The sequence below is a fragment of the Muntiacus reevesi genome, chromosome 13 (assembly GCF_963930625.1).
Source record: "Muntiacus reevesi chromosome 13, mMunRee1.1, whole genome shotgun sequence".
Lineage (NCBI taxonomy): Eukaryota > Metazoa > Chordata > Mammalia > Artiodactyla > Cervidae > Muntiacus > Muntiacus reevesi.
Window position 1 is genome coordinate 30,762,501 of NC_089261.1, and position 26,422 is coordinate 30,788,922.

Below are 26,422 nucleotides of genomic sequence, written 5' to 3' on the forward strand. Positions count from 1 at the left end.
GACATGCGTGCACGCGCATGCACACACACACACACACACTCTAATAAAGACTTTTATGGAGAATATATAAGAAATGTTTAGAAATTATTAGGAAAAAGGCAGACAGCATAATTGAATATGCCCAAATGATGGCAACCAAAAGGCCAGAGGCATATTTAAGGATGATCAACTTCATTACTTGTCAAGGAAATACAGATTAAAATGACAGTGGGACACTATTATATACTCAACAGAGTGGCTAAAGTGGAAGTGAAAGGGGAATACGAGGTATGCATGAAAATGTGAACAGGTACAATTTCATTTTTTGTTGGTGAAAGTCCACATAGGCAGCACCATTTGATAAGACATTTGGCAGTGTCTCCTGAAACTGAAAATCCGTACACCCTGTGACTCAGGCATTCTATTCCTATATATATATATATATATTTTTACTCAGCAGAAACATGTAGACATGTTTACCAAAATACAGAACAAAATATTCACACACTGTTTGTAATTGCCAGAAATATAATTCATCTTTGTTAGCTTTGTCTATGCTTTTTTGATTCCAGAGGATTCAAAGCTTTTCAGACTAAAATAATATTTAGCATCACTCAGACTGGTTGACCAGAAATTTAGTAGTACTGAAATAGATTGAGTTGGTTAAAAATAAGCATTGTATGAAAAAGGCAAAATTAACCTTTGAAGCTGTAATTAAAATATCCAAGATAAAGACAAACCCCTTTAAGTTATTCCTAGAATTATCATGCATCTTTTTGCTTAGCAAAATTAGGTGTGTCTAGACAGTTCTGAATTATCAGTGGAATGGGAGTAGCCCTATAGTTAACTCTAGATAAAAGGTACAATCATTAGTACTTTGAGTGCATTTATAATATTCTATTCTGGGATTTCACAAACCTTAAGCAAACTTCCAACTTAGAGTAAATAGAGTGATTTCTGTATGACTCTTAACTGGCTTGCTGTTTCTAATTTTATTTTTTAAAAAGTGAATCATTTAACTCAATTGCTCTTTTTTCTCTTATTTTAAATAGGAGTTTCTTTCTTTCTTTCTTTCTTTTTTTTAAGTAGGAGTTTAGTTGCTTTACACTGCTGTGTCAGTTTCAACTGTACAGAAAAGTGGATCAACTATATGGATACCTATGTTGTTGTTTAGTCGCTAAGTTGTATCTGATTCTTTTGCAACTTCATGGACTGTAGCTGGCCAGACTCCTCTGCCCATGAGATTTCATAGGCAAGAATACTGGAGTGTGTTGCCATTTCCTTCTCCAAGGATTCTTCCAACCCAGGGATCAAACCCACATCTCCTGCTTGGCAGGTGGATTCCTTACCACTGAGCCACTTGGGAAGCCCAGCGATCCCATACATATGGATGCCTGTATCCTCTCTTTTTTTGGATTTCCTTCCCATTTAGGTCACCACAGAATACCAAGTAGAGTTCCCTGTGCTATACAGTATGTTTTCATTCATAATCTGTTTTATACATAGTAGTGTATATATGTCAATCACAGACTCCCAATTCATTCCACTCTTTTCCCCTCACCCTTGGTATCCATAGGTTTGTCCTCTATGTCTATGTCTCTGTTTTTGCTTTGGACATAAGCTCATCAGTACTGTTTTTCCTATGTTCTACATATTGAACATCTTCACTGTGCACCTATTAACCTTACTATTTATTCTGTACTAAGACACAAATTCAAGGCAAAATACTTTACATACATATACATACCATACATAGCTGTAAGAGTCAATATCTTCTGATGACAGAACATAGCTGTACTTCTAAGCCTCTGTTACAGAAGCACACAGGATCTACAGAACCTGTGTAGGCTTTAGGTGACTGTGCCACGCAGTGGATTATGGATGTGGTTCATCGTTCCGTTTCCCTGGGTTCCAGAAGATTCGTTTACAAAACTTCAGATTGTTTTCTCTGTACATATTTGTCTGTCTGTCTTTGGAGGCCTATTTCTCAGCAATATTGCACAAATAACCTTTCAAAAGTGTGTAACATTTACAGGAAAACCTACTTGAATGGAAATATTAAAATAAGACTTCCTTGTGGATAGCAGAAAAATGTTTACAGTGACCAGGGGGAGGAATAGCATTGATTAAGACATAATTCTCTACTCTCTTTTACTTGCTATTCTAAGCACTTCATATCAGAAATTAAAAGTTTTTTGAAATAGTTTCTATTAGCTCTTTATGTCAAAATGATCAATGACTCGTTCAATTATTAAGTATAATAGAGAATTTGTATTAAAAAGCCAAGTTATTAAAATTCTAATTGATAATGTTCATAATTCTGAAATCCTACCTCATGTGAAAATTCTTAAATTTCTACTTTAAAGAGCCTGCATAGCTTATTTCATATATTAATAGTTTCTGCCTATATTAATTCATAGTCACCTGTCACATTTGAAAGTCTTTTGTCCTTAGATTGTGTCTTGCCAGACTCCAAAATATATGTGATAATTGATTGTTTGATATTAAGGACCTTTTTAATTAATTATATTTAATTATTAAGTAAATAGTACATTTACTTATGTAACTTATATAAGTAATCTGTAATTGTATTTTCTTTTAGCAATAACCGGAGGAGGGGAGTTAAAAAATAGCTCAGTATGTCAGGAATTTGAAGCAGGATTTTTTTTCTGTGTCAGTTTTAGTGTGGTTCCAAAGGCCAAGAACAAACATGCCTGCATCCTAGGGTTGGGAAACAGACCTCTGATGCAGTCATGGTCATGGGGCCTCCAGCCCGCCATCTGCATCCATGGCCCAGCAGAGTTAGAATGGAGAAGACCAGTGGGAGAGCCTCTTTGGAGGAGATTGTGGAGGTGTTGTGGCAGTTCTCATGGTCCCCAGCAGATGCAGAGGATGCTTTTCCTTCTCTGGGTGACTCCAGAGGCAGAGTCACCTGTGTCCCCCGAGTGGGGGGCTCATGATGACCTGGTCCCTGGACCCCATGGGAGTGAAGGCATGGCTGTGACTGTGGGTGGCAGGCAGAGGAACAGACAGAAGAGGCTGCTGTGAGTGGAACTATGTTTACTACTTGTCAGGAGAAAGAAAGTTTGAGTCCTTCCTGCAGCTCAGATGTGGTCCCAGGAGAGGGAGGAAGAAAGTGCAGCGTGAAATGAGCGGTAGAGGAGCTGTGTCTGGAGCCCAGGAGGGTTCTGAAACCCAGGTGAGGACTGTAGGATGCTTGGGCTCAGGGCTGGAATCTGAGTTGCCAGCTGGAGGCTGGAGCAAAGCCCACAGTCGTCATACACGGGGAAAATAGGCAAGGCAAATTAGTTGGGAATGAGGATATTTTTCATAACATTTCAATAACTACCTTTTCATAACTGTGGCTGGATAGTGGGTATTTGAAACCATATTAAATGCAAACCTTAGCACTGAACGATATTCTTTTAGGACTGAGAACTGGAGATTTGGGGATTCCTATCCAGTGACAGTTACTCCATGAGTCAGGGGTTGAGCTCTGTGAGGGCAGTGTATTTGTATGTTGTTTTGCTTGTGCATTTCCAAGGTTTAGGAAAATACCTAGCTGCAGCTGGCTCATTATGTATTGAATGCTACCCATGCTGTGTATGCAGAATCAGTTTTATTTAAGTTTGAGTTCTGTGAGGGAGAAATAGTCTCAACTCTTTGAAAATTTACTTTCAGGGAACATCCCCCATCCCCAAAATGTGTTAACAAATATAGACAATCATAGACCAATTGATAATAACCATGCTTAGTGAATCATTTGGCAACAGTCCTAAAGAGTTAATTTCAAAATCAGTTACACTGATGTTTTGTTTACCTTTAACGTTCAAAATTGTTTTAAAATACAATTCAGTGTATTTCATTTATCTTCTAGGTGTTTGTGTGATAACTTAATTCTTGGCAGGTAAACAAGAAAATTGTTCTGGATTGCTATTGTGAAGTTTTTGAGGACAGGATGTCTGTCTGACTCAGCTTCCCCTAGGCATGTGATCCTGCCTGTATCCTCTTCTCCATTCATCTCTTTCAGAGAAGGGGGCTCCCCTTCGTCCAGCCAAGGCTAATTCTCTAAACCATGATGTAGATTTCATTGACTCCTGTTTTTTGGGGGGAATCTGAAATTGAAATTAGTTTGTTCAAGTTTATCAGCTCAACTACATCTTTCATCACATACTTGGCTTTTATATCACAGACTAAAGTGAACAAAAATGTCCATGTGTCTCTGAAACCCATGCCTGTTTCTAGTCACCTGTTCTCCTTTTCTGGAATCAGTGTAGTCAGTCTTCTTTGGGGGATAGTTAAAAAAGGTAGATTTATTTTATTAATTTTTGAAGTTGAAGTATTCAGGAAATATATTCAATGATGTTTTGCCCTGTGAATGTTCAGTTTTTATCTCTTCATGGTCCAGATTTTCCTTAGAAGGAAGCTAGGGCTTTAAATTTGGTTTTCAAATATTAGCTATGGGAATAGTTTTGATAATCAGCCACTTGATTTAAAAAAAAAGCAAACTGATAATTTGACTGACTTTTTTCTCTATTAAATTGAACAGTAACTCAGTTAAAATATTTGTATACATGAAGTGTGGATTTTCTTCTGGGGGAAGTTGTTACTGGAAATTTTTTTTTAATTAAAAAAATTCATTGCGGCCAGGACACTTAACATGAGATCTACCCTTTTTCACCAATTCTTGTGTCCAGTACAGCATGGTTGGCTATCAGTGGCTGTACAGGGGATTTCTAGAACTTATTCATCTTGCTTAACTGAAATTTTAAACTTGTTGATGAGTGACTCCAGTTTCCCACCCCACTCCAGCCAACCCCCATCTTTTCCTTTGTTTACATGAGTGTCTTTTTAAAGTTTTTCATACAAGTGGAATCCTGCAGTTTTTGTTTTTCTTTCCTTGGCTTATCTCACTTAGCATCACGTCCTCCAAGTCCATCTGTGTTGTTGCATACGGCAAGGTTTCCTTTGCAGGGTTGAGCAATATTCCATTGTATGCATAAACTGGCTTCTTAAAAAATGCATTCATCTGTCAATAGACTTTGGGTTATCTCCACGTGCTGTCCACGGTGCAGTGTGCAGCAGGACTCCAGGGGGTGCAGATATGGGGAGGAGCTGGGCTTTTAGAGCCCAACACTGTGCATTAGTGGGGCAGGAAGGGTATCACCAGTTCCCTTAGTCCCAGGCCCAGCTTGGTTCTCTCTGGTCTGCAGGGAATGGGGTCTGCCAGCCCCTTCCTGGTCCTGAGACTGGAGAGCTGGAAGCCTGTCCCGGGGGTGGTACCTGGGTGAGCTGGGGTGCTGGTCCCACTCTTTCCCTGTTCTCACTGGTCTGTGTCTGGGAGTGGGCGCTCTTGGGGAGATGGTATTTCCCCTGTTCCTACTGGGGCCGTTGGGGCTGGTTAGGTGGAGAAGCCCCTCAGCTAATTTCTGGATTTCTCACAAAGGGAATGGATCTCTGAGATGCTCTTGAGTCAGTGTGTCCACAGGAGAAGGAGAGTACAGAAGTTCTTGTTCTATTTCCTGAAGTCTCTCCCGTCAAGCTCTTCAGTCCTTATCCCTCCCTGCATCTGACCAATCTGCCCACTCCAGTGTGGCTTCTATTTCTCCCTCATCTGGAAACACCTCTCCCTTTTGCTGAATTCTTGGAAAGGTCTTTAGTTCTCATCCTACTGACCTCTCAGCAACCTTGGTCCTGTGAACCAACCCCTCCATCAAATATTTTTTTCCTTGGATTTCTGTTGATACCACACCTATGGGTTTCCTCTGTTGACTTAAAAATTCACAGTCTTAATGCTGAGGATTATGTTTTATTTGGTGGACAAAACTGAGGATGTAAACCTGGGATGCAGCATCTCACATAGCTCTGAGGGATGGCTCCAAAGAGGCAAAGGGGAAGGGAACCAGGCTATATAAGAATTTCTTCAACAAAGATCAGGCAAGTCAGAACTTGAAAAATTACTATTGATTAAGGAAAACCAGATATCTCAAGTTAAGGAATTTGGTGCTTTCTATGTGTGGGAGGATATAAGAGTCTGGGCTCACTGAAGTCATTTCTTTGATGTGCATCTCAGCTCTCTGGGGCCAGCATCTTGTGATTCTTGTCCTGAGACGAGAATCTAGGGGTACATACCTAGGGGTACATAGTTGGGGCAGTTGCAGCAGCTGATGGCTTGATGGTTGCAGCATCCTTTGCTTACTAATGGGGCAGGTGACATTCATAGACCACACCTCCTTCTTGGGCAGCTCATTCTTTGTTTTAATTGTTGGCTTGTGTTCCTCCATCTGCTCCTTAAATGTTGGGGTTCCTCATATTACAATCCATGTCTGCCTGTCATGGAGCTTTGTTTCCTAACAAGTGATTTGTCTAACCATTCAGATCATCTGAGAAGCCTTTAAAATCCTGATCCCACGTTGACTCAACCCGAAGGTGGGGTATGGGGCTGAGCACCTGCAGTTTGCTGAGCTCCCCAGGTAAGTTCAGTGCAACCAAGCTTAGGATCACTGGACAAGTTCACTTTATATCAGAATCATCCACATGTGTGTTTGACTCTTATATGCATAACTGGCACATGGCGTGTTGTGAGTGCCAAAAGCTTTCTTAAATGAAACCTTTTTAAATGACCAAAGTAGAAGAGACATGTAGCATACTGGTAGTTGCATTACTGGTGAAGCTTTGGTGGTTCTTTAAGGAATCTTATTTCGTTTGTATCATCAGTTGAGTTTTCTCAGAAACAGCCTCTGAGATGAAAGAGATTTCCCTGTAGAAAGAGATTGTTTCTAGAAAAAGACCTCTTGGATCTGAGAGATGTGGATTCAAACACAGGAACACCGCAGATGAAACTGAGGCTTTAGTTGGCGCCCCGGGAGCTCTGAGACTGGGATGGACTTTCAGGATGGCCGCTAAAGTGAGTAGAAAGGGACTTGATGCCTTGGGGTCCCCACGTCAGAGTCTTCAGAGTCAGGTTGCCTCTGGGCAAGACACGTCCTGTCAGCTGAAGGCTGTTCCCGGAGTTTTGCAGCTCAGAGCTCTGAGCTCTTGGCAGCCTCAGTTCTGCTGGGTGATCTGAGGGGCGCGAGGTCACAGCCTTCATCACAGGGCGATTTGGATTGTCACCTGAAGGATCCTATCAGTCACCTCATTTAAACCTTCATTTAAAGTACATGGAGTACACGAAGGCCCAGAGAGCATAAGTGATTCACCTCTGTCACACTGGATTCTCACAGCCTGTCTGACTCTAGAACATGTGTCCACCCTTAAGGTTTCTTCAGTGATACTCGCACTTAACTTTATTATGTGACTGTGGAGCTTCTCTTATTACCACTTACATTAAGCCAGACAGGAAATATTTTATGTAAATGCTGTGTGTAGGAAAAACTGAGTGAAGATAAGTCCTGTTCCAGTTGTAATTAGTCTCAGAGTCAGAGGTATTTCTGTGGATACCGATTTGCTGGGCTAGGTGGAATACGATTTCTGCATAGTATGGAAAATAATTCCACAGGAAACATTTTCTATGGATTGAAGTTTAATTCATTGTGTCATGAGGCTTCTATCCAAAGGACCATAGTCTTTGATGAATGTTGGAAATTGTCATTATCCAGTATACGGTTCAGTTCAGTTCACTTCAGTCGCTCAGTCGTGTCCGACTTTTTGAGACCCCATGAATCGGAGTACGCCACGTCTCCCTGATCATCACAAGCTCCTGGACTCCACCCAAATTCATGTCCATCAAGTCGGTGATGCCATCCAGCCACCTCATCCTCTGTCATCCCCTTCTCCTCCTGCCCCCAATCCCTCCCAGCATCGGGGTCTTTGCCAATGAATCAACTCTTCGCATGAGGTGGCCAAAGTATTGGAGTTTCAGCTTTAGCATTAGTCCTTCCAATGAACACCCAGGACTAATCTCCCCCAGGATGGACTGGTTGGATCTCCTTACAGTCCAAGAGACTCTCAAGAGTCTTCTCTAACACCACAGTTCAAAAGCATCAATTTTTCGGCACTCAGCTTTCTTCACAGTCCAACTCTCACATCCATACATGACCACTGGAAAAACCATAGCCTTAACTAGACAGACCTTTGTTGGCAGAGTAATATCTCTGCTTTTTAATATGCTGTCTAGGTTGGTCATAACTTTCCTTCCAAGGAGTAAGCGTCTTTTAATTTCGTGGCTATAATCACCATCCGCAGTGATTTTGGAGCCCCAAAAAGTAGTCTGACACTCTTTCCACTGTTTCCCCATCTATTTGCCATGAAGTGATGGGATCAGATGCCATGATCTTAGTTTTCTGAATGTTGAGCTTTAAGCCAACTTTTTTACTCTCCTCTTTCACTTTCATCAAGAGGCTTTTTAGTTCATCTTCACTTTCTGCCATAAGGGTGGTGTCATCTGCATATCTGAGGCTATTGCTATTTCTCCCAGCAATCTTGATTCCAGCTTGTGCTTCATCCAGCCCAGCATTTCTCATGATGTACTCTGCATAGAAGTTAAATAAGCAGGGTGACAATATACAGCCTTGACGTACTCCTTTTCCTATTTGGAACCAGACTGTCATTCCATGTCCAGTTCTAACTGTTGCTTCCTGACCTGCATACAGGTTTCTCAAGAGACAGGTCAGGTGGTCTGCTATGCCCATCTCTTTCAGAATTTTCCACAGTTTATTGTGACCCACACAGTCAAAGGCTTTGGCATAGTCAATAAAGCAGAAATACATGTTTTTGTGGAACTATCTTGCTTTTTCAATGATCCATCAGATGTTGGCAATTTGATCTCTGGTTCCTCTGCCTTTTCTAAAATCAGCTTGAACATCTGGAAGTTCACGGTTCACATATTGCTGAAGCCTGGCTTGGAGAATTTTGAGCATTGCTCTACTAGAGTGTGAGATGAGTGCAATTGTGTGGTACTTCAAGCATGCTTTGGCATTGCCTTTTGTTGGGATTAGCATGAAAATTGGCCTTTTTCAGTCCTGTGGCCACTACTGAGTTTTCCAAATTTGCTGTCATATTGAGTGCAGCACTTTCACAATGTCATCTTTCAGGATTTGAAATAGCTCAACTGGAATTCCATCACCTCCACTAGCTTTGTTCATAGTGATGCTTCCTAAGGCCCATTTGACTTCACATTCCAGGATGTTTGGCTCTAGGTGAGTGATCACACCATCATGATTATCTGGGTTGTGAAGGTCTTTTTTGTATAGTTCTTCTGTGTGTTCTTGCCACCTCTTCTTAATATCTTCTGCTTCTGTTAGGTCCATACCATTTCTGTCCTTTATCGAACCCATCTTTGCATGAAATGTTCCCTTGGTATCTCTAATTTTCTTGAAGAGATCTCTAGTCTTTCCCATTCTATTGTTTTCCTCCATTTCTTTGCACTGATCACTGAGGAAGGCTTTCTCATCTCTCCTGGCTATTCTTTGGAACTTTGCATTCAAATGGGAATATCTTTCATTTTCTCCTTTGCTTTTTGTTTCTCTTCTTTTCACAGCTATTTGTAAGTCCTCCCCAGACAGCCGTTTTGCCTTTTTGCATTTCTTTTCCATGGGTATAGTCTTGATCTCTGTCTCCTGTACAATGTCACGAAACTCCACCCATAGTTCATCAGGCACTCTGTCTATCAGATCTAGTCCCTTAAATCTATTTCTCACTTCCACTGTATAATCATAAGGGATTTGATTTAGGTCATACCTGAATGGTCTAATGGTTTTCCCTGCTTTCTTCAATTTAAATCTCAATTTAGCAATAAAGAGTTCATGATCTCAGCCACAGTTAGCTCCTGGTCTTGTTTTTGCTGACTATAGAGCTTCTCCATCTTTGGCTGCAAAGAATTTAATCAATCTGATTTCAGTGTTGACCATCTGGTGATGTCCATGTGTAGAGTCTTCTCTTGTGTTGTTGGAAGAGAGTGTTTGCTATGACCAGTGCATTCTCTTGGCAAAACTCTATTAGCCTTTACCCTGCTTCATTCTGTACTCCAAGGCCAAATTTGCCTGTTACTCCAGGTGTTTTCTTGACTTCCTACTTTTGCATTCCAGTCCCCTATAATGAAAAGGACATCTTTTTTGGGTGTTAGTTCTGAAAGGTCTTGTATGTCTTCATAGAACCGTTCAACTTCAGCTTCTTCAGCATTACTGGTTGGGGCATAGGCTTGTATTACCGTGATATTGAATGGTTTGCCTTGGAAACAAACAGAGATCATTCTGTCGTTTTTGAGATTGCATCCAAGTACTGCATTTTGGACTCTTTTGTTGACCATGATGGCTACTCCATTTCTTCAAAGGGATTCTTGCCCACGGTAGTAGATATAATGATCATTTGAGTTAAATTCACCCTTTCCAGTCCATTTTAGTTCACTGATTCCTAGAATGTCGACATGCACTCTTGCCGTCTCCTGTTTGACCACTTCCAATTTGCCTTGATTCATGGACCTAACATTCCTGTTTCCTATGCAATATTGCTCTTTACAGCATTGGACCTTGCTTCTATCACCAGTCATACAGCACCTCTCAAAGAGGTGTTTCTACTTTGTGAAAAATACTTTTCAAAGAGCCATGGATAACTAATTGCATAATTTAAGATATGAAAGATTTTAAAATGTTTCCATGGAATTCATCAGTTCCTTAAGCCCATCCGGGGTGATAAATAAAATAATTGTTGAGGAACACTGTTGGAAATTACAATTCTTAGCCAATTATAACACAACACACTTTACCACTCACATATACATATACCCGTAAACACATTCTTTTCAAATAATATAAGCTAATTAAACTGACCTAATGATGGTAAAGGGTATCACTCCCTGTATGCAGAAACCTTTAATTCATAATTTAATTTGGGAAAACCAAATGGAAAATAAATACAAAAGATTTCAAGAGAAATGATAATAAATTACGCTATAGTTAGGCAAACAATAAGCAAATTAAAATACTCTATAACAACCCCAAGATTATCTAGATTCTTAAGATTCTTAAATAACTACTGACCAAATTTGTTACCTGGATATAGAAAGTGTTTATCTATCTCTGTATGTCTATCCAATTATCCAACTGGAAATTCTTCCATGTGGATGAAAGTGGAACCTTCTAGTGAGGTGATGTGTACGGGCTTGTAGCAGTGGTTTATCATAAGCCCCAGCCTTCAGATATGATCAAAGTGTCAGTTTTACAGTTATACAGTTTACAGAGTTGTGAAGTAAGAAAGATTTTGGAATAAGAAAGTGTAATTGCCTTTCTGGAATCTTTTAGCTTCTTTCCTGTTCTTTTTTTTAACTTCGCTTTTCTGGAGCTTCTTTAGGTTCACAGCAAAATTGAAGGATGGGGCGAGATTTCCCCTGTACTCTGCTCAGCCTCCCACATCATCAACATCCTCCATCAGATGGTACCTTTGTTACAGTCGATGACCCCACATCATAATCACTCAAAGTTCATGGTTTACATGAGAAGTCACTCTGGTGTTGTCCAAATTCTGTGGATTTTGACAAATGTATAATGATGTTATCCATCCATTACAATATCCGTCATCATGATGTCATATGGAGTGTTTTCACTGCCCTAAAAATCCTCTGTGCATCACCTGGTCTTCCTTCTTCCAGACTTCCAACCTCTAGGCAATCACTGTCTTTCTGCTGTCTCTCACTATAGTTTTGCCTTTTCCAGAATGTTATATAGTTGCAAATGTACAGCCTTTTCAGATTGGCTTCTTGGAAATATGCATTTCAGTTGCTTCTTGTACTTTCATGGCTTGACAGTTTATTTTGTTTTAGTGCTGTTCCACTGTCTGGACGTTTACCAGTTTGTTTATCCATTCACCTACTGAAGGACACCTTGGTGGCTTCCAGTTTTCGCAGTGATGAATAAAGCTTCTGCTGTAAACCTTGTGTGCAGGTTTTTGTGTAAACATGTTTTTATCACCTTTGGGTATACATCAAGGAGTACTATTACTGGATCATATTATATGAGTAGGTTTCCTTTTGTAAAAATTCACCAAACTGCTTGCAAAGTGACTGCACCAGTTTGCTTTCTCACCAGCGATGAATATATGTTCCTGTTGCTCCATATCCTTGCCAGCATTTGGTATTGTCAGGGCTCTGGATTTTGGCCATTTGAATAGGTGTGCCATGGTACCTCATTATTGTTTTAATTTGCATTTACTTGGTGATACAGGATGTGGGGCATCTTTTCGCATGCTGTTTGTCATCTTGCTCACCTTTGCAGAGGTGTTTATTATTATTATTTACTCCTTCTTTTTTTCTAAAATACACTTTGAAAAAGTTAGAACAGCTTTAGAATCGACATTTTAAAATGTCAGTTCTAGAATCGATAATTTATAGAAAAATTGTCAAAATGATATAGAGTTCCCAATACCCTATGCCTAGTTTTCTCTATTATTAACATGTTATATTAGTTTAGTACATTTTTTTACAATTCGAGAATGAATATTGGTATATTGTCATTAACTAAAATTTATGTTTTATTCATATTTCTTAGTGTTTATTTAATGTGTTTTCTCTGTTCCAGGATCTCATTCAGATTATAAATTGCATCTAGTCCTCATGTCTCTTAGGCTCATTTTAGCTGTGACAGTTTCTCAGACTTTGTTTTTCATGACCATGGAAGTTTTGAGGAATAGTGGTCAGGTAGTTGCAGAACATCCCTCCGTGGGGACTTGTCCAGTGTTTTTGTCATGGTTATATTGAGGTTATGTGTTCTGTGGAGGAAGAACACATGATTAGAAATAACATTCTCATCATACTGTATTGAAGGTACAGAGAATCAACATGATATATCATGGGGTTAGCCGGCTAAGTTTAGTCACCTGGGTAAGGTTGTATTTGTTCGGCTTAACCAGTGTAGAAGTTGCTGTTTTTCTCCTGTTCCATCCTGTGGTCTTTGGAAGGATGTCTCTCTGCACAGCTCACACCAAGGAGGGATGTGATTTTGCACCAGTTTGAGCACAGAGCTCTATGCCAGTTACTTGGAATTTTGCATGGGAGATTTGTCTTTTCTCTACCACTTATTTATTTATTCAATCAGTCATTTTATTGACATCTTTATGGACTTATGGATTTTTTTTTGTACCCAATTTGATTTTATTTTAGTGCTGAAATCATCCTAGATTTGGCCATAGGAATCTCTTTCAGTTTGCTCCTGTGTCTTTTTGGCAAAGTCCCTTCAGAGTCTCATTAAAAAAAAAAATCTTCCTTTATCTCACTTTAGGTGAGGACAACAGCACTAGTTTCCAAAAAGACAGTTTTCTTTACTTTATCTCTCTCTCTCTCTCTTTTTTTTTTTTTAGCCATGCTCTATGGCATCCCAGATCTTAGTTCCTCGACCAGGGATCAAACTTGTGCACCCTGCAGGGGAAGCTCAGAGTCTTTAATCACTGGATTGCCAGGGAAGTCCTGAACAGTCTGGGGAAACCTCAGAACTGCAAACTTTGTGGGCAATTTTTAAGGGAAGAACATAACTTTTATCAGATTCTCAGCATGTCTGTGGTGCTAAAAAAAAAAAAAAAAAAAAGAATAAAACAACCACTGCCCTAGAGTAAAGAGGAAAAATAATAAAACCTGCACATTGTGCAAACTTCACTCTTTCCTTGCTGTCCTGTGCTTGTAGAAAACTCTGCAGCTCCCGTCTTGAGATGCCCCAAGCTGGACAGTTCCATGCCACTCCCAGGTCTGAGAAGACCTGTGATACTGTGGCTGCATTGTAACTCACTGGAAAAGCAAAATGATCCTTTGTCTCAGGTTCCTGGTTTAAGGGAGGACATGCAGGCAATATGCCTGTGCACCCCAGTTTTGAAATGCTTCTGTGCAGTGTGGCCACTAAAGGGTCACGGAAAATAAGAACATTCTGCAGTTAATGGAAAACTGAGCTTCTCCCTTTGGAAAGACATTTCTGGATTTTTCCTTTAGTTCTGGAAAACATTACATCATCCAGCTATACAGCCTGGTCCATTCCATGCATGTCTTTACATATTAGTCATGACATCAGTTCAAGTTTAGGCAAGTGAACAAAAGAGGACCGACTGTAAAAAGGCTTTTGGTCCAAGACATTATTTTCTCTAGTCATCTGATCACTTTGCCTGAGTAGACTCAATTATTGTCTTAAATTAATATCATATTTCCATGAAATCAATCTTGTTGTGTAATAATATCAGAACTGTTGACAGATATTGGTTGAAAGTAAATAAAGTGGCTTATATATATATACTTAATGGGTAAAGATGACCTTAATGTTGTTTTAGGATTGATGAAGCTGAAAAAAAAGATTTCCCTTTTTTAGGTAAGGAAAAAAGCCCTGGATTCATGCATGTGAAAATAAGGTACATGAGATTTCACTTAAATTTTAAAATATCTTTGAATTTCTAACGTAAAGAAGGGTGAAGTGTTAATTAAGGATTCGTATCTGGTTGCTTGCAGCAATGACGTGAAAATATGTACTGATACAAATAAGAATAGCAAAAAAGGTCTATAACATATTTGATATACTCTTGTTTTAATTTCAAGAGATTTTTTTTTTGTCAACCAAAACTGCTTTTGTGCTTACTAGCAAGTAAGATATTTTAAAGTTTGACTGTGCAGAGAAGTCCCAGCATCTAAAGATGACTAGAGGAAAGAGGGACCCTGGCAAGTTGTAGAAAGCGGGTAATTTCAGACTGTCAGGATGAATGATTTTAAAACTGGATGGACAGTAATAAAAATAGATAATATTCCACTTATACAATGGCAGGTTTGTGATATGATGGCCATTAGTGGGGGCTACCAGGGTTCATTCTTGACTCTCCCACCGCGGAAAATCTCTGAATCTTGCTGTGTCCTGGTTTCCATATATACATACCTTATGGCTCCATTTACTTATCTGTTGCTCATTCTCTACCTAGCTGGTTTTTCCTCTTTCTCTGCTGAAAAACTATCTATTCTCTGTGTGGTTCACATCTCTCCTATGTAACCAAGTGAGTGTTTGTGATGATCAAGTGAAATCGTGTAATGGACATGGTGGTTGGTTCTCCAGTATCTGTTCTTTACCAGATTGTAGATCTGAGCCAATCATGATTGCTTTTTCCTTCTTACTAGTGATTGGTTCAGCGGTGGCCAATACTGGGAAGCTTCTGAGGAAAAAAAAAAAAAAAATCCTTTCTCCTAAGAGAATTTCTGAGGAGCAAATGTTCTTCGTGTGGAAATGTTGAGAGATGCTGCTACCACTATAGTACCCACGGGCATCCAGAGACTGAAACTGACCTAGAAAAGCTGGCAGGTGGAGAGTACCTGGGGTATTATGTATTTTTTGCCACATGAGTATAGGGAATTATAAAACCATAGAAGCCATACTTCCCTCAAGAATCAGTCAGTACATTCAGTATAACTAGTAATAAACACATAAATATGAAAAAAGCTATAAAAATTCAGTCAATTCGGTTGCTCAGTCTTGTCCTACTCTTTGAATCCCATGGACTGCAGCATGCCAGGCTTCTCTGTTCATCGCCAACAATCAGAGCTTGCTCAAACTCATGTCCATCGAGTCGGTGATGCCATCCTACCATCTCCTCCTCTGTTGTCCCCTTCTCCTCCTGCCTTCAATCTTTCCCAGCATCAGGGTCTTATCCAATGAGTCAATTCTTTGCATCAGGTTGTCAAAGTATTGGAGTTTCAGTTTCAGCATCAGTCCTTCCAGTGAATATTCAGGACTGATCTCCTTTAGGATGGACTGGTTGGATCTCCTTGCAGTCCAAAGGACGCTCAAGAGTCTTTTCCAACACCACAGTTCAAAAACATCAATTCTTTGGTGCTCAGCTTTCTTTATGGTCCAACTCTCATATCCATACATGACTCTGGAAAAACCAAAGCTTTGACTAGACAGACCTTTGTTGGCAAAGTAATGTCTCTGCTTTTTAATATGCTGTCTAGGTTTGTCATAGCTTTTCTTCCTAGGAAAAAGTGTCTTAATTTCATGGATGCAGTCACCATCTGCAGTGATTTTGGAGCCAAAACAATAAAGTCTCTCACTGTTTACATTGTTTCCTCATTATTTGCCATGAAGTGATGGGACCAGATGCCATGAGCTTAGTTTTTTGAATGTTGAATTTTAAGCCAGCGTTGTCACTCTCCTCTTTCATCAAGAGGCTCTTAAGTTCCTCTTCACTTTCTGCCATAAGGGTGGTGTCATCTGCATATCTGAGGTTATTGATATTTCTTCCGGCAATCTTGATTCCAGCTTGTGCTTCATCCAGCCTGGCATTTTGCATGGTGTACTCCGCCTTTAAGTTAAATAAGCAGGCTGACAATATACAGCCTTGAAGTAAGCTGTACAATATACAGCGTACTCCTTTCCCAATTTGGAACCAGTCCGTTGTTCCGTGTCCGGTTCTAAATGTTTCTTCTTGACCTGCATACAGATTTCTCAGGAGGCAGGTAAGATGGTCTGGTATTCCTATCTTTTTAAGAATTTTCCACAGTTTGTTGTGATCCACACAGTCAAAGGCTTTGGTGTAGTCAATAGAGCAGAAGTAGATGATTTTCTTGGAGAAGGCAATGGCATCCCACTCCAGTATTCTTGCCTGGAAAATCCCATGGACGGAGGAGCCTGGTAGGCTGCAGTCCATGGGGTCGCGAAGAGTCAGACACGACTGAGCGAATTCACTTTCACTTTTCACTTGCATGCACTGGAGAAGGAAATGGCAACCCATTCCAGCGTTCTTGCCTGAAGAATCCCAGGGACAGCGGAGCCTGGTGGGCTGCCATCTATGGGGTCGCACAGAGTCGGACACGACTGAAATGATTTAGCAGCAGCAGCAGCAGCAGCAGCAAATGTTTTTCTGGAGCTCTGTTTCTTTCTCTATGATCCAATGGATGTTGGCCCAACAGTATATTTTTCAGTTTGAGTTTATTAGAGTAAACCAGTATAATTGAGGCATCATTTTAGAGGGGCAGTATTAAAAAGTAGTGTAGATTAGTTCAACGATGAGTAGGAATTATGATATTCCACTAAGGGGGGCTGACAATCGGGAGAAAAATAAAATCTGGTAGTGAGTTGGAAGGGCTAGAAGATGAATTTGGGTGAATTGACTTACAGCTGTAAGGGAGAAAAGGGTTCTTTTTCTTCCCCACCCCATCCTCAATAGCTGGGTTTGTGAAGTAGTCTGACAACAGTCATGCTAACAGGATAAAAGGTATGCACATTCATTAACTTTTAATGTTTTGTGCATATGGACCAGCATCAGAGAAAAGCAAAATTGAATATGGGAGAGAGTGTTGAGTTTTGAGAACTTATATACCATCTTGAAAGGGGGAGGGGAGGAGAAGGTGGACCTCCAGGGAGAGTGGATGATTTTTAGAAAAGATGACTGATCTGGAGAAGAGATGAAAGAGGTGTGATGTTTGTGACTCAGTTTTCTTGGGTGTGGCATCAACTGGTGTTCTCTCCTGTGATGAGTCATCTTACCCAGCTGATGAAGCCTCTGGGGAGGGGATTGAAGGCAAGAGGGTTCCTTTTGAAGAAACTCTTTCTTTGTTTTTAACTTCTTTGAGCTTTTTATTTTGTATTGGCGTATAGCTGCTTAACAATGTTGGGATAGTTTCAGGTGAACAGTGAAGGGACTCAGCCATGCATCTACATGTATCCATTCTTCTCCAAACTCCCTTCCCGTCCAGGCTGCCACAAAGCATTGAAAAAGAGTTCCATGTGCTATACTGTAGGTTCTTGTTGGTTATCCATTTTAAATATAGCAGTGTGTCTGCCTGTAGGCAGTTAAGAAGAATTTAGAGAAATCCTGTCCCTATGTTTGCTTTTCTTCAAGTGCTTTTGGTTCAAAATAATTTTAATGCTGAAGAGGTCTATATTGTGGGTTGTCATATTCTGCCTCCCTTCACAGCTGGGAAAAAAAAGTCAGGCTGAAAAGTTCTCTACCTCAAAAATTATTGTGAGACTTGGCTGGTATTTAGGACTCCATACTTTCAATGTGGGGGGCACGGATTTGATCCCTGGTTGGGGAACTAATCCCCCATGGCATGGCCAAAAAAATAAATAGATAAATTATTGTTAATTGACTTTATGATGTCTGGTTCATTCCATTACTTAGAAGAAACGGACTTTTGAAGGATTTTACATTGAGAGATAATAATAACAGTTCTTACTTGATCCTATTCAAGTGTAGTTTGCAGTCCATCAATTCTACCTTCCTTCCTTGAATGAGAAAACCTGTAGATGGGTTTGGATACTAATTTTCATCCTAATATCCAATTTTCTGAAATAACCTCATTTTCTTTGGAGTTTTCTATCTTTTGATTAGGGATGACAGTTGACTCTAAGAAGGTTATAGTTTCCCTTGCAATGAAATGGAAAAATCACATTACCAGTCCCCCAAACCTGCAACTAGGTAGGATATGAGAGCCAATAAGGTCAAGAGATAGAACTTAAATCTACTTAATCTCCTGTACTTTGGGGAGATTTGACTAATTGGTTTTAACTTTATTTCTCCAATGGTTTGGATTCTTTCTGATAGCTACTTGAAAATTTTGTCTGTATTAACTCATGGTATTTTTAGACTTTTTTTTTTTTTTGCAATGCTAGTTACTGTCATATTTCACCTATAGCGGTTATATATTATCAGCACATAGTTGCATAATTAACAAAGAACAAAATTGCCTGCTACATCAGAGCTGGGATCTCAAAACAAAGCAAATCCATTACATTATTTGCTTCTTATAAATTAATGTCATTTATGAAATTGATACTTTTACCATCTTGATGGGGTTTCCCAGGTGGCTCAGTGGGTAAAGAATCTGCCTGCAATACAAGAGACATAGGTTCAATCCTTGGGTCAGGGAAATACCCTGACCGAGGGAATGGCAACCCATGCCAATATTCTCGCTTGGAGAATTCCATGGACAGAGGAGCCTGGCAGGCTACAATCCATGGGGTTGCAAAATAGCCAGACAGGACTGAGGAGACTGAGAACACAGGAGCGCATCATATTGATACAGAATAGACGATGCTGGATGCTCAAGTGTAGTTTTAATCTTCCTTGTGATTTTCATGGATATTATTTTCAGACTGTGGTGTTGGAGAAGACTCTTGAGAGTCCCTTGAACTGCAAGGAGATCCAACCAGTCAATCCTAAAGGAAATCAGTCCCGAATATTCATTGGAAGGATTAATGCTGAAGTTGAAACTCCAGTCCTTTGGCCACCTGATGCAAAGTACTGACTCATTTGAAAAGACCCTGATGCTGGGAAAGATTGAAGGCAGGAAAAGGGGAGAACAGCGGCTGAGATGGTTGGATGGCATCACCGACTCAATAGACATGAGTTTGAGTAAATGGGAGTTGGTGATGGACAGGGAGGCCTGGCGTGCTGCAATCCATGTGGTCGCAAAGAGTCGGACACGACTGAGCAACTGAACTGAACTGATTTTTGGACTGGGAAATGATTATATGATAAGATTTTATGGGTGCTAATAGATCCCAAACAAACAATAAACAACAGAATAGTTTTCATAGACCTCCAAGGAAGAGTTTAAGTGCTCCCAAGCAACTACCAATTTAGTCAAGATTCATTGTTCAAAGTTAATTACAATAGAAAAATATGGCAGTTTCTCTCTTTTTGATAGTTGATAGCAAACATATATATATATATTGAATAAAAGAAAAAGGCAGCTGTATCTCAGGCCTCTATACTTTCCTTTATTTAATTGGTCTGATAGTAAAGGAACTGTTTTTACCAATCCAGAGTTAATGGCTTCCCTGATGACCAGTGCTAAAGAATCCGCCTGCAAAAAAAAAAAAAAAAAAAGAGAATCCGCCTGCAAATGCACGAGACTAGGGTTTGATCGCTGAGTCCTAAAGATCAGCTGGAGGAGGAAATGGCAACCCACTCCAGGATTCTTGCCTGGAAAATCCCATGGACACAGGAGCCTGGCAGGCTGCAGTCCATGGGATCACAAAAGGGTCGAACACGACTTACCAACTAAACACCCATGAACTCCACAGAGAGCATTCATTGCGTATTTCTTACACAGTATCATTTTATGAGTGTCAGATGACTTTGATAAATTTTATAAATTCTTGGACTGTCTCTTTGGCCATATCATCTTGTAGTCTTCACATACTTTTTTGCTTAGATAGAAGGTTAATATTATATATTATTTGAAAACTATATCTCTTTTTTTCTCTTAACTCCTTGTCTGCCCTTCCTTTGTGCTTGTCTAGATTTTGATTGCTTATTGCTTCAGGACAAGTAAGAGGTCTGCTTAACTTTATTTAAAAGGAAGTAACATGGATTATTTGGGGCAGTGTTTTATGCATTTGTTAATATTAAGTGCTGGACTACTTTTCTGTTGTTTTTTTAATGACATATCTTTTGGGCTTCTGATAATATCTATTACTTTTCACTTCTATTTGGAAAAGACATGCTATGTATTTGTCTCAAAAAGCAAAGTATTTCCTCTAATGAAAATCACCCATGCCTGTTGCTTACTGTTTCTAAATACTTACCAGGGTTTTTTTTTTTTTTTTCCTCTCATAGGCAACAGTCAGCAGAGGACCTAGCCCGAGTACCCGCCAACTCCACCAGCAATATCTTGAACAGGCTGCTGGTCAGTTATGATCCCAGGATAAGACCAAATTTCAAAGGTTGGCTCCTCCCCCTCCAATATCTCCACTCTTTGTGGTTTAAAACCTAATTTTATCTGTGTAAAATCATTTATTTTGGATATTCAAAACAGTAATAACTGTTCTGTAATGTTCTTATGTCTGAGCAATTAAATGCAAAAAATGTTTAAAGATTACCAAGACATTACTTGTAATAGTTTTATATGGTTCTAGGGTTTAGAAGAAAAAGGTATATTGTGAATTAATAGGCTAACCCGTGTGATGGGTTTTCTATTGTGAATTAATTGGCTAACCCATGTGACGGGTTTTCTAAGTACTTTGTATTCATAACCTTAATAATTTAAACTTAGGCTCTGGCTCTCATTCAGACACCAAAGTTCTACTTTGTAGGAGAACAGCCATATACTCATTTCGCAATAAAGAAAGCTCTGATAGGCATTTAAATTATTTTTTTAATCTTCCTTAGTGTTTTACATTGGTTTAGAAAAAAACCCCTCTCTGCTTTGGCTGAAAAAAAAAAGAAGCCATATGGTTTTTAAAAACATGTTAACTTTGTGAATAAACGTGACTATATTTTTACTCCAATAAAATATTACCACCTATCACACCATTTAAAAACCAAAACTGTACTTGCAGTAAAAGTTGTAGGAAAATTGTATATGTTTGCCTGCCTTTCTTTCTCCCTTTCCTCCTTTCTTTCTTTCTTACTTTCCCTCTTTCTTTCTTCCTCTTGATGAGTTAGGAAATTATATGAACATATCTCTGGAAAACTGCCATCTTTGTTGCTGGCTAAGGCCAGGTATTAATGTAGATCGCATTAACATTAGGAGGCTTGATTTTTTTTTTTCCTTTACAAGGAAAAAAAAACAAAAGAAAAGCCTGCAGCTGCTTCTAGTCAACTGAAGTTATACAACGATGTTGTAAAAACAGAGTTTTTTGTTCATTACCAGAACCTACTCTGTTACTTTCAACAGCACCATGGTCTGGGTTGTCACATGTCTACCATGTATTGATTCGACACCTGTTTTTCATCAGTCAGAGGTTATGTGGCCAAAAGGCTAAATTCACATTTTCCCTTTGTTTGCCCAAGCAGCAACCCACAATGAGTGAAAAAAAAGAAAGCAAGAAAGAAATTGGCAACATTATACCTTAGTTCTCACTCTATGAACTCTAAAATTATTTTCCAACAGGTCAGGCAAAAATCTTTATAATGATTCTGTTGTATGTCTGATTAAGTTTGCATTTTCATGGATTAAAAATCAAAATATAGTAATTATTTTTGTATTCTGCTTGCCATTTTAGGTAAAAATTTGAAAGATTATAAAATGTAAAACATAAATCATATTTTTAAATGATGTTTTAAAAAAAATAAGTTGCAATATCTTAAAGTAAATGCATCAGCCCAATTGAAAAAATTTTAAGGTAAATGTATTTTCCCAGAGTCCCTACAATTTAAGAGAGAAATATTTCTGAATAAATAACACTATGAAGAACAACATAACTCATTTTTTGTTTGTATGTTGATCCCTATTTAGAAGAATAAGTTAATAGCAATTGTGAACATGAATCTTGAAACCATAGGTTTATACATCTGGGTGGATTGGAAAAAATATAACAATCAGCAGTATAAACCATAAAAATATGAAGATTCTGACCAAGGTTTTTACAGCCACTAAAATATATCCTTAACTTTATTGACAGGCATTCCTGTTGATGTCGTAGTCAACATTTTTATCAACAGCTTTGGATCTATTCAAGAGACAACAATGGTAAGATTAAAATTCATTTAATATTTTTAGTTGCGAATAGTTTAACTGGAAAATATTAGAAGAAATTATAACTGAAAAATAAGGAGTGGTTCTCAGGAAAAAAAATGCATGCTCTTTCCTAGTGTAAATATTCAAATTTCATGGTTTTGTTCAATTAGTGATTTCACTGCCTTTGTATTTTTGCAGCTCACATTTAGTCTTTATACTGCATTGAAACTTACAGAACTGGGAGAATTAACATTTTCACTCTGAACAACTAACTGGGTGCCACCTGGGAAAGGGATTTGTGCAATTAATATTCTGATGCAACATTATTTCCTAATACACTTGTGTGTATGAGTATTAAAAAATATTTGTGTTCATAGTCTTTTTTTTTCCTTCTAGTCTTCTGAGGATAATCTTTGTTTTCTCTCTTGTACTAATTTTGTGATGTGTGAAGCAGAGAATTGTAAAAAGCAAATTTGATTTTCCTAAAGTAGAGCAGCAGAGCTCCCTGAAAAGATTATGTTACATGAAGAAAGAACAAGGAAAGGCCCAGGAAGAGAAGGAAGGGACAGAAAAGAGAGGCTTGGGGTGGGGCTGCTGACCCGCATGAGTTGGGTGTTAGGGACAAATAAGCCTGTGAAGGATGGTTTGTGGATTCCCTGAGTGACGTGTGGTTCAGTTACCCTTCAGCTTCTCAAAGACATTCAGCAAAATCCACTTGCTTATTAATGTTTTAAAATATTAATATTATACCCTTTTTGAAAAACCACATGCTGAAATGGTACTTCAGGTGGGAGGAAGAAGGCTTAAAAGTTTTGTTTTTGGCATCACTTTTTGAGGTATTTATATTTTTTTTTAAATAATAATATAAAATGTGTATTAAAAACCTAATAGTAATGATTAGAACACATTGCAGCTTTTCAGGGGGTATCTCAGACCAGAAAAAGAATGTATGCCTGTATTCCTAGGAGCAGCATAGTATGTTATCATATTGTACGTTACATTTAAATTATGACACATTTTTATATTAATTAATATCATAGTAAAATATATTGTAATGAGAATGTTATTTATTTTTCATAGAGGCATGTCTTTACCTCTGAACACTTGATTTTTTTTTTAGAGAGTGTGTAGTTTGGATAATTAGTTATTTCGAAATCAAGTCCATAATTCACTTCAAGTGACTTTTAGTTAACCTAAATGACTGTATATCTAGTATATTATAGAAGAAGACAGCTCTGAAGCAATGTACAGACGCGTATGTATCACTGAGGAGACAGGAGTTGCACTCATCATTTGAAAATATGGCTAGTTTAAGCACTTCCCATAAGAAGAGTGAGACATGTAATTTTCTCAAGGTGAAACTTCTAGGAAATCTCTTTGGTATCTGTGCTTTCCCCCGTACCCTGTTTTATCTTTCATGGCACCAGTATGCTACCCCTAAAACACCATGACGGAGGGGTTACATCCTGTTAGAAACATCCCCAATCCTATGCTGCATTTTAGGACAACTAATACAGGGGTTTTGTTTTTGTTTTTGTTTTTCTCATTTGCACAAGAGCAACACGTGTCCTAGCTCATTAAGTGCCATTAATGCATCTATTCTTTAATAAATACTGAATGCCTTCCAGCTAACAGACAGCATGCTTCTTTTGGTCCCATCAGTCCATCGTTGATTATATCAAGCTGAAAACACCTGGGATAAAGGGCTAACAGAAAAGGGGTAGGAACTTTCATACAGGATATTTGAGAATTGTGATAAAATAGTGCGTGGTTTCTCGTATGATCTTCTTCCGTCCTCCTGCTCACTCTGCACAGCAGTGAACCCAGAGCACCAGTTGCTGGGGGCAGATTCCACCCGTTTTCAGCCTGCACTCTGACCTCTGACCTCCATCTTTTGTCTGAGCGGAGCCTCTTACTCTGAACTACATTCTCTCACTCTCTGCCTCCTTTTCCATCCACGTCTTTCATTGCTATCATTTGTTTGTTTGTTAAACTGATCGCTTCTTGACTGTAATTCAGCTCTTTGTGTGTGTTTTCATTTTGTTCTCTGATGGAGTATTAACCTCTCAAAGTCAGAAACAGTGCATTCTGCTGCTTCATTTTCCATAAAATACAGAAGACAGTAGGTCCTCAATGAGTGAGTCCATAAATAATGTCGTATTATTAACTAATATTGATTAAATAACTGAACACATTCTGCTTTTGCCTAGCAAAAAGTGAGCTCAGCTCACCATAAAAGTATTGGCAGAGCAAACTTGAAAAATAGACTCCTGTTGAGTGTATACGTGTATACATGCTAAGTTGCTTCAGTCATGTCCAACTCTTTGCACCTCCATGGATGGCAGCCCACCAGGCTGCTCTGTCCATGCCCTCCTTCAGGGGATATTCCTGACCCAGGGATTGAACCTGAGTCTTACATCTCCTGCATTGGCAGGCAGGTTCTTTCTGCTAGCGCCACCTGGGAGGCCCATGCTGATCTTACTTGATTAAATAACAGAGTAAAGAATGCTATTACAGTAGAGTGTTAGTTTTATCAATTTAGAGACCTTTATGCAGAGAAGTCAAATTATTTATATTTGCTATTTCTTTTGATGAAATAACCTATCTTTCCCTTTGTGTTGTGCAGATATAGCCTAGAGGTTCAGAATTGGAGCCATGCTCATCAAATAGACTTAAATATTTACTTTATTGTAATTATTATTTTTTGGTTTTGGCAATGTTTATTTCATACTTCTAAAATAGATTTTTACAGATGTCTCTTTCAGGGCTGTGATATTTTATAGATTTGCTCACTCTTACCAAAAAACAAACTCTTTAATACCTTGTTGTGTAGTAGTTAGGAAAGGTACAAACTACTATCCATATAGAGATAACACTACATGTCTTCTAAGGGGGAAAATGTGTCTAAGACAAAACTTGTTCTTCATGACTTGTTACAAATGCCAATCGGAAATAGTAGCGATGACTCAGGAGGGTAACTCAGAGGGTACACAGGTGTGGAAAGCAGTTATATTTTGAGTGGGTATTTCTTTTTTTTCTTCCAGTCACCAAGAGTGGGCTTATTTACTTTTCAGCTTTACTGAGGTGTAACTGACAGGTGAAGCTGTAAGAAAGTTAACACGTGTGTGATGACTTGATATGCTTCTACATTGTGAAAGGATTTCCCCCATCATGATAATGAACACATCCATCATCTCCTGTATATATTTTTTTCTTTTATAAGAACATTTAAGTTCTGTTCTCTTAGCAAATTTCAAGTACACAGTAGTGTTAACAACTATGTCACCATGTTACACCCTAGATCCTCAAACCTTATAACCTCATAACCGTAAGTTTACACCTTTTACCAACCTCTCCCTATTTCTCATACTGAAAATTATTGGCAATCACTTTTCAACTCTCTATTTCTATGGATTTGACTTTTTTTTTAATATTCAACATATAAGTGGTACCATGGAGTATTTGTCTTTCTCTGTCTATTTTACTTAACATGATGCTCTTCAGGGTCATTCATGTTGTTGTAAATGATAGTGTTTTCCTTCCTTTTTTAAGGCTGAATAATATTCTGCTTTATATGTATGTATATGTGTGTGTGTGTGTATACCACATTTTCCTTATCCATTCATTCATTGATGGGTGCTTCAGTTGTTTCCATACTCTAGCTGTTGTAAATAATACTGCAGTGAACATGGAAATACAAGCATCTCTTCTAGATGTCTTGTTTCCTTTGGGCATATACCCAGAGGTGGGATTGCTGGATCATATGATAGTTCTACTTTTAGTTTCTTGAAGAATCTCCATACTGTTTTCCATATTTTTACTGGTTTGATTTCCCACTAATAGTGTACAAACTCTCCACATTCTAAACAGAGTTTGTTATTGCTTGTCATTTAAAAAAAAATTATTGTCGTATAGTTGATTTACAAAGTTCTGTTAGATCTCGTCTTTAAAAAAAATAAAAAGATCTCGTCTTTTTCTGGTAATAGCCAAGGAGCATATTTCTTAAAAAAAAACAAAAGTAAATAAGCAAAAAGATACCCCAGAAAAAGAGGCTGGAGAAGTAGAGAGACTTAGATTTGTCTAAAT

General features: G+C 38.7%; 1 protein-coding gene across 1 annotated transcript in view; it reads left to right on the forward strand.

Annotated features, from left to right (window-relative positions):
* GLRB (glycine receptor beta) overlaps positions 1 to 26,422 on the forward strand; it is a 90,267-nt gene that overhangs the window by 19,253 nt on the left and 44,592 nt on the right. The window contains exons 2-3 of the mRNA XM_065904532.1: positions 20,494 to 20,600; positions 22,281 to 22,348. Of these exons, the coding sequence (XP_065760604.1) occupies positions 20,494 to 20,600; positions 22,281 to 22,348 (175 nt within the window). The remainder of the gene's footprint in view (positions 1 to 20,493; positions 20,601 to 22,280; positions 22,349 to 26,422) is intronic.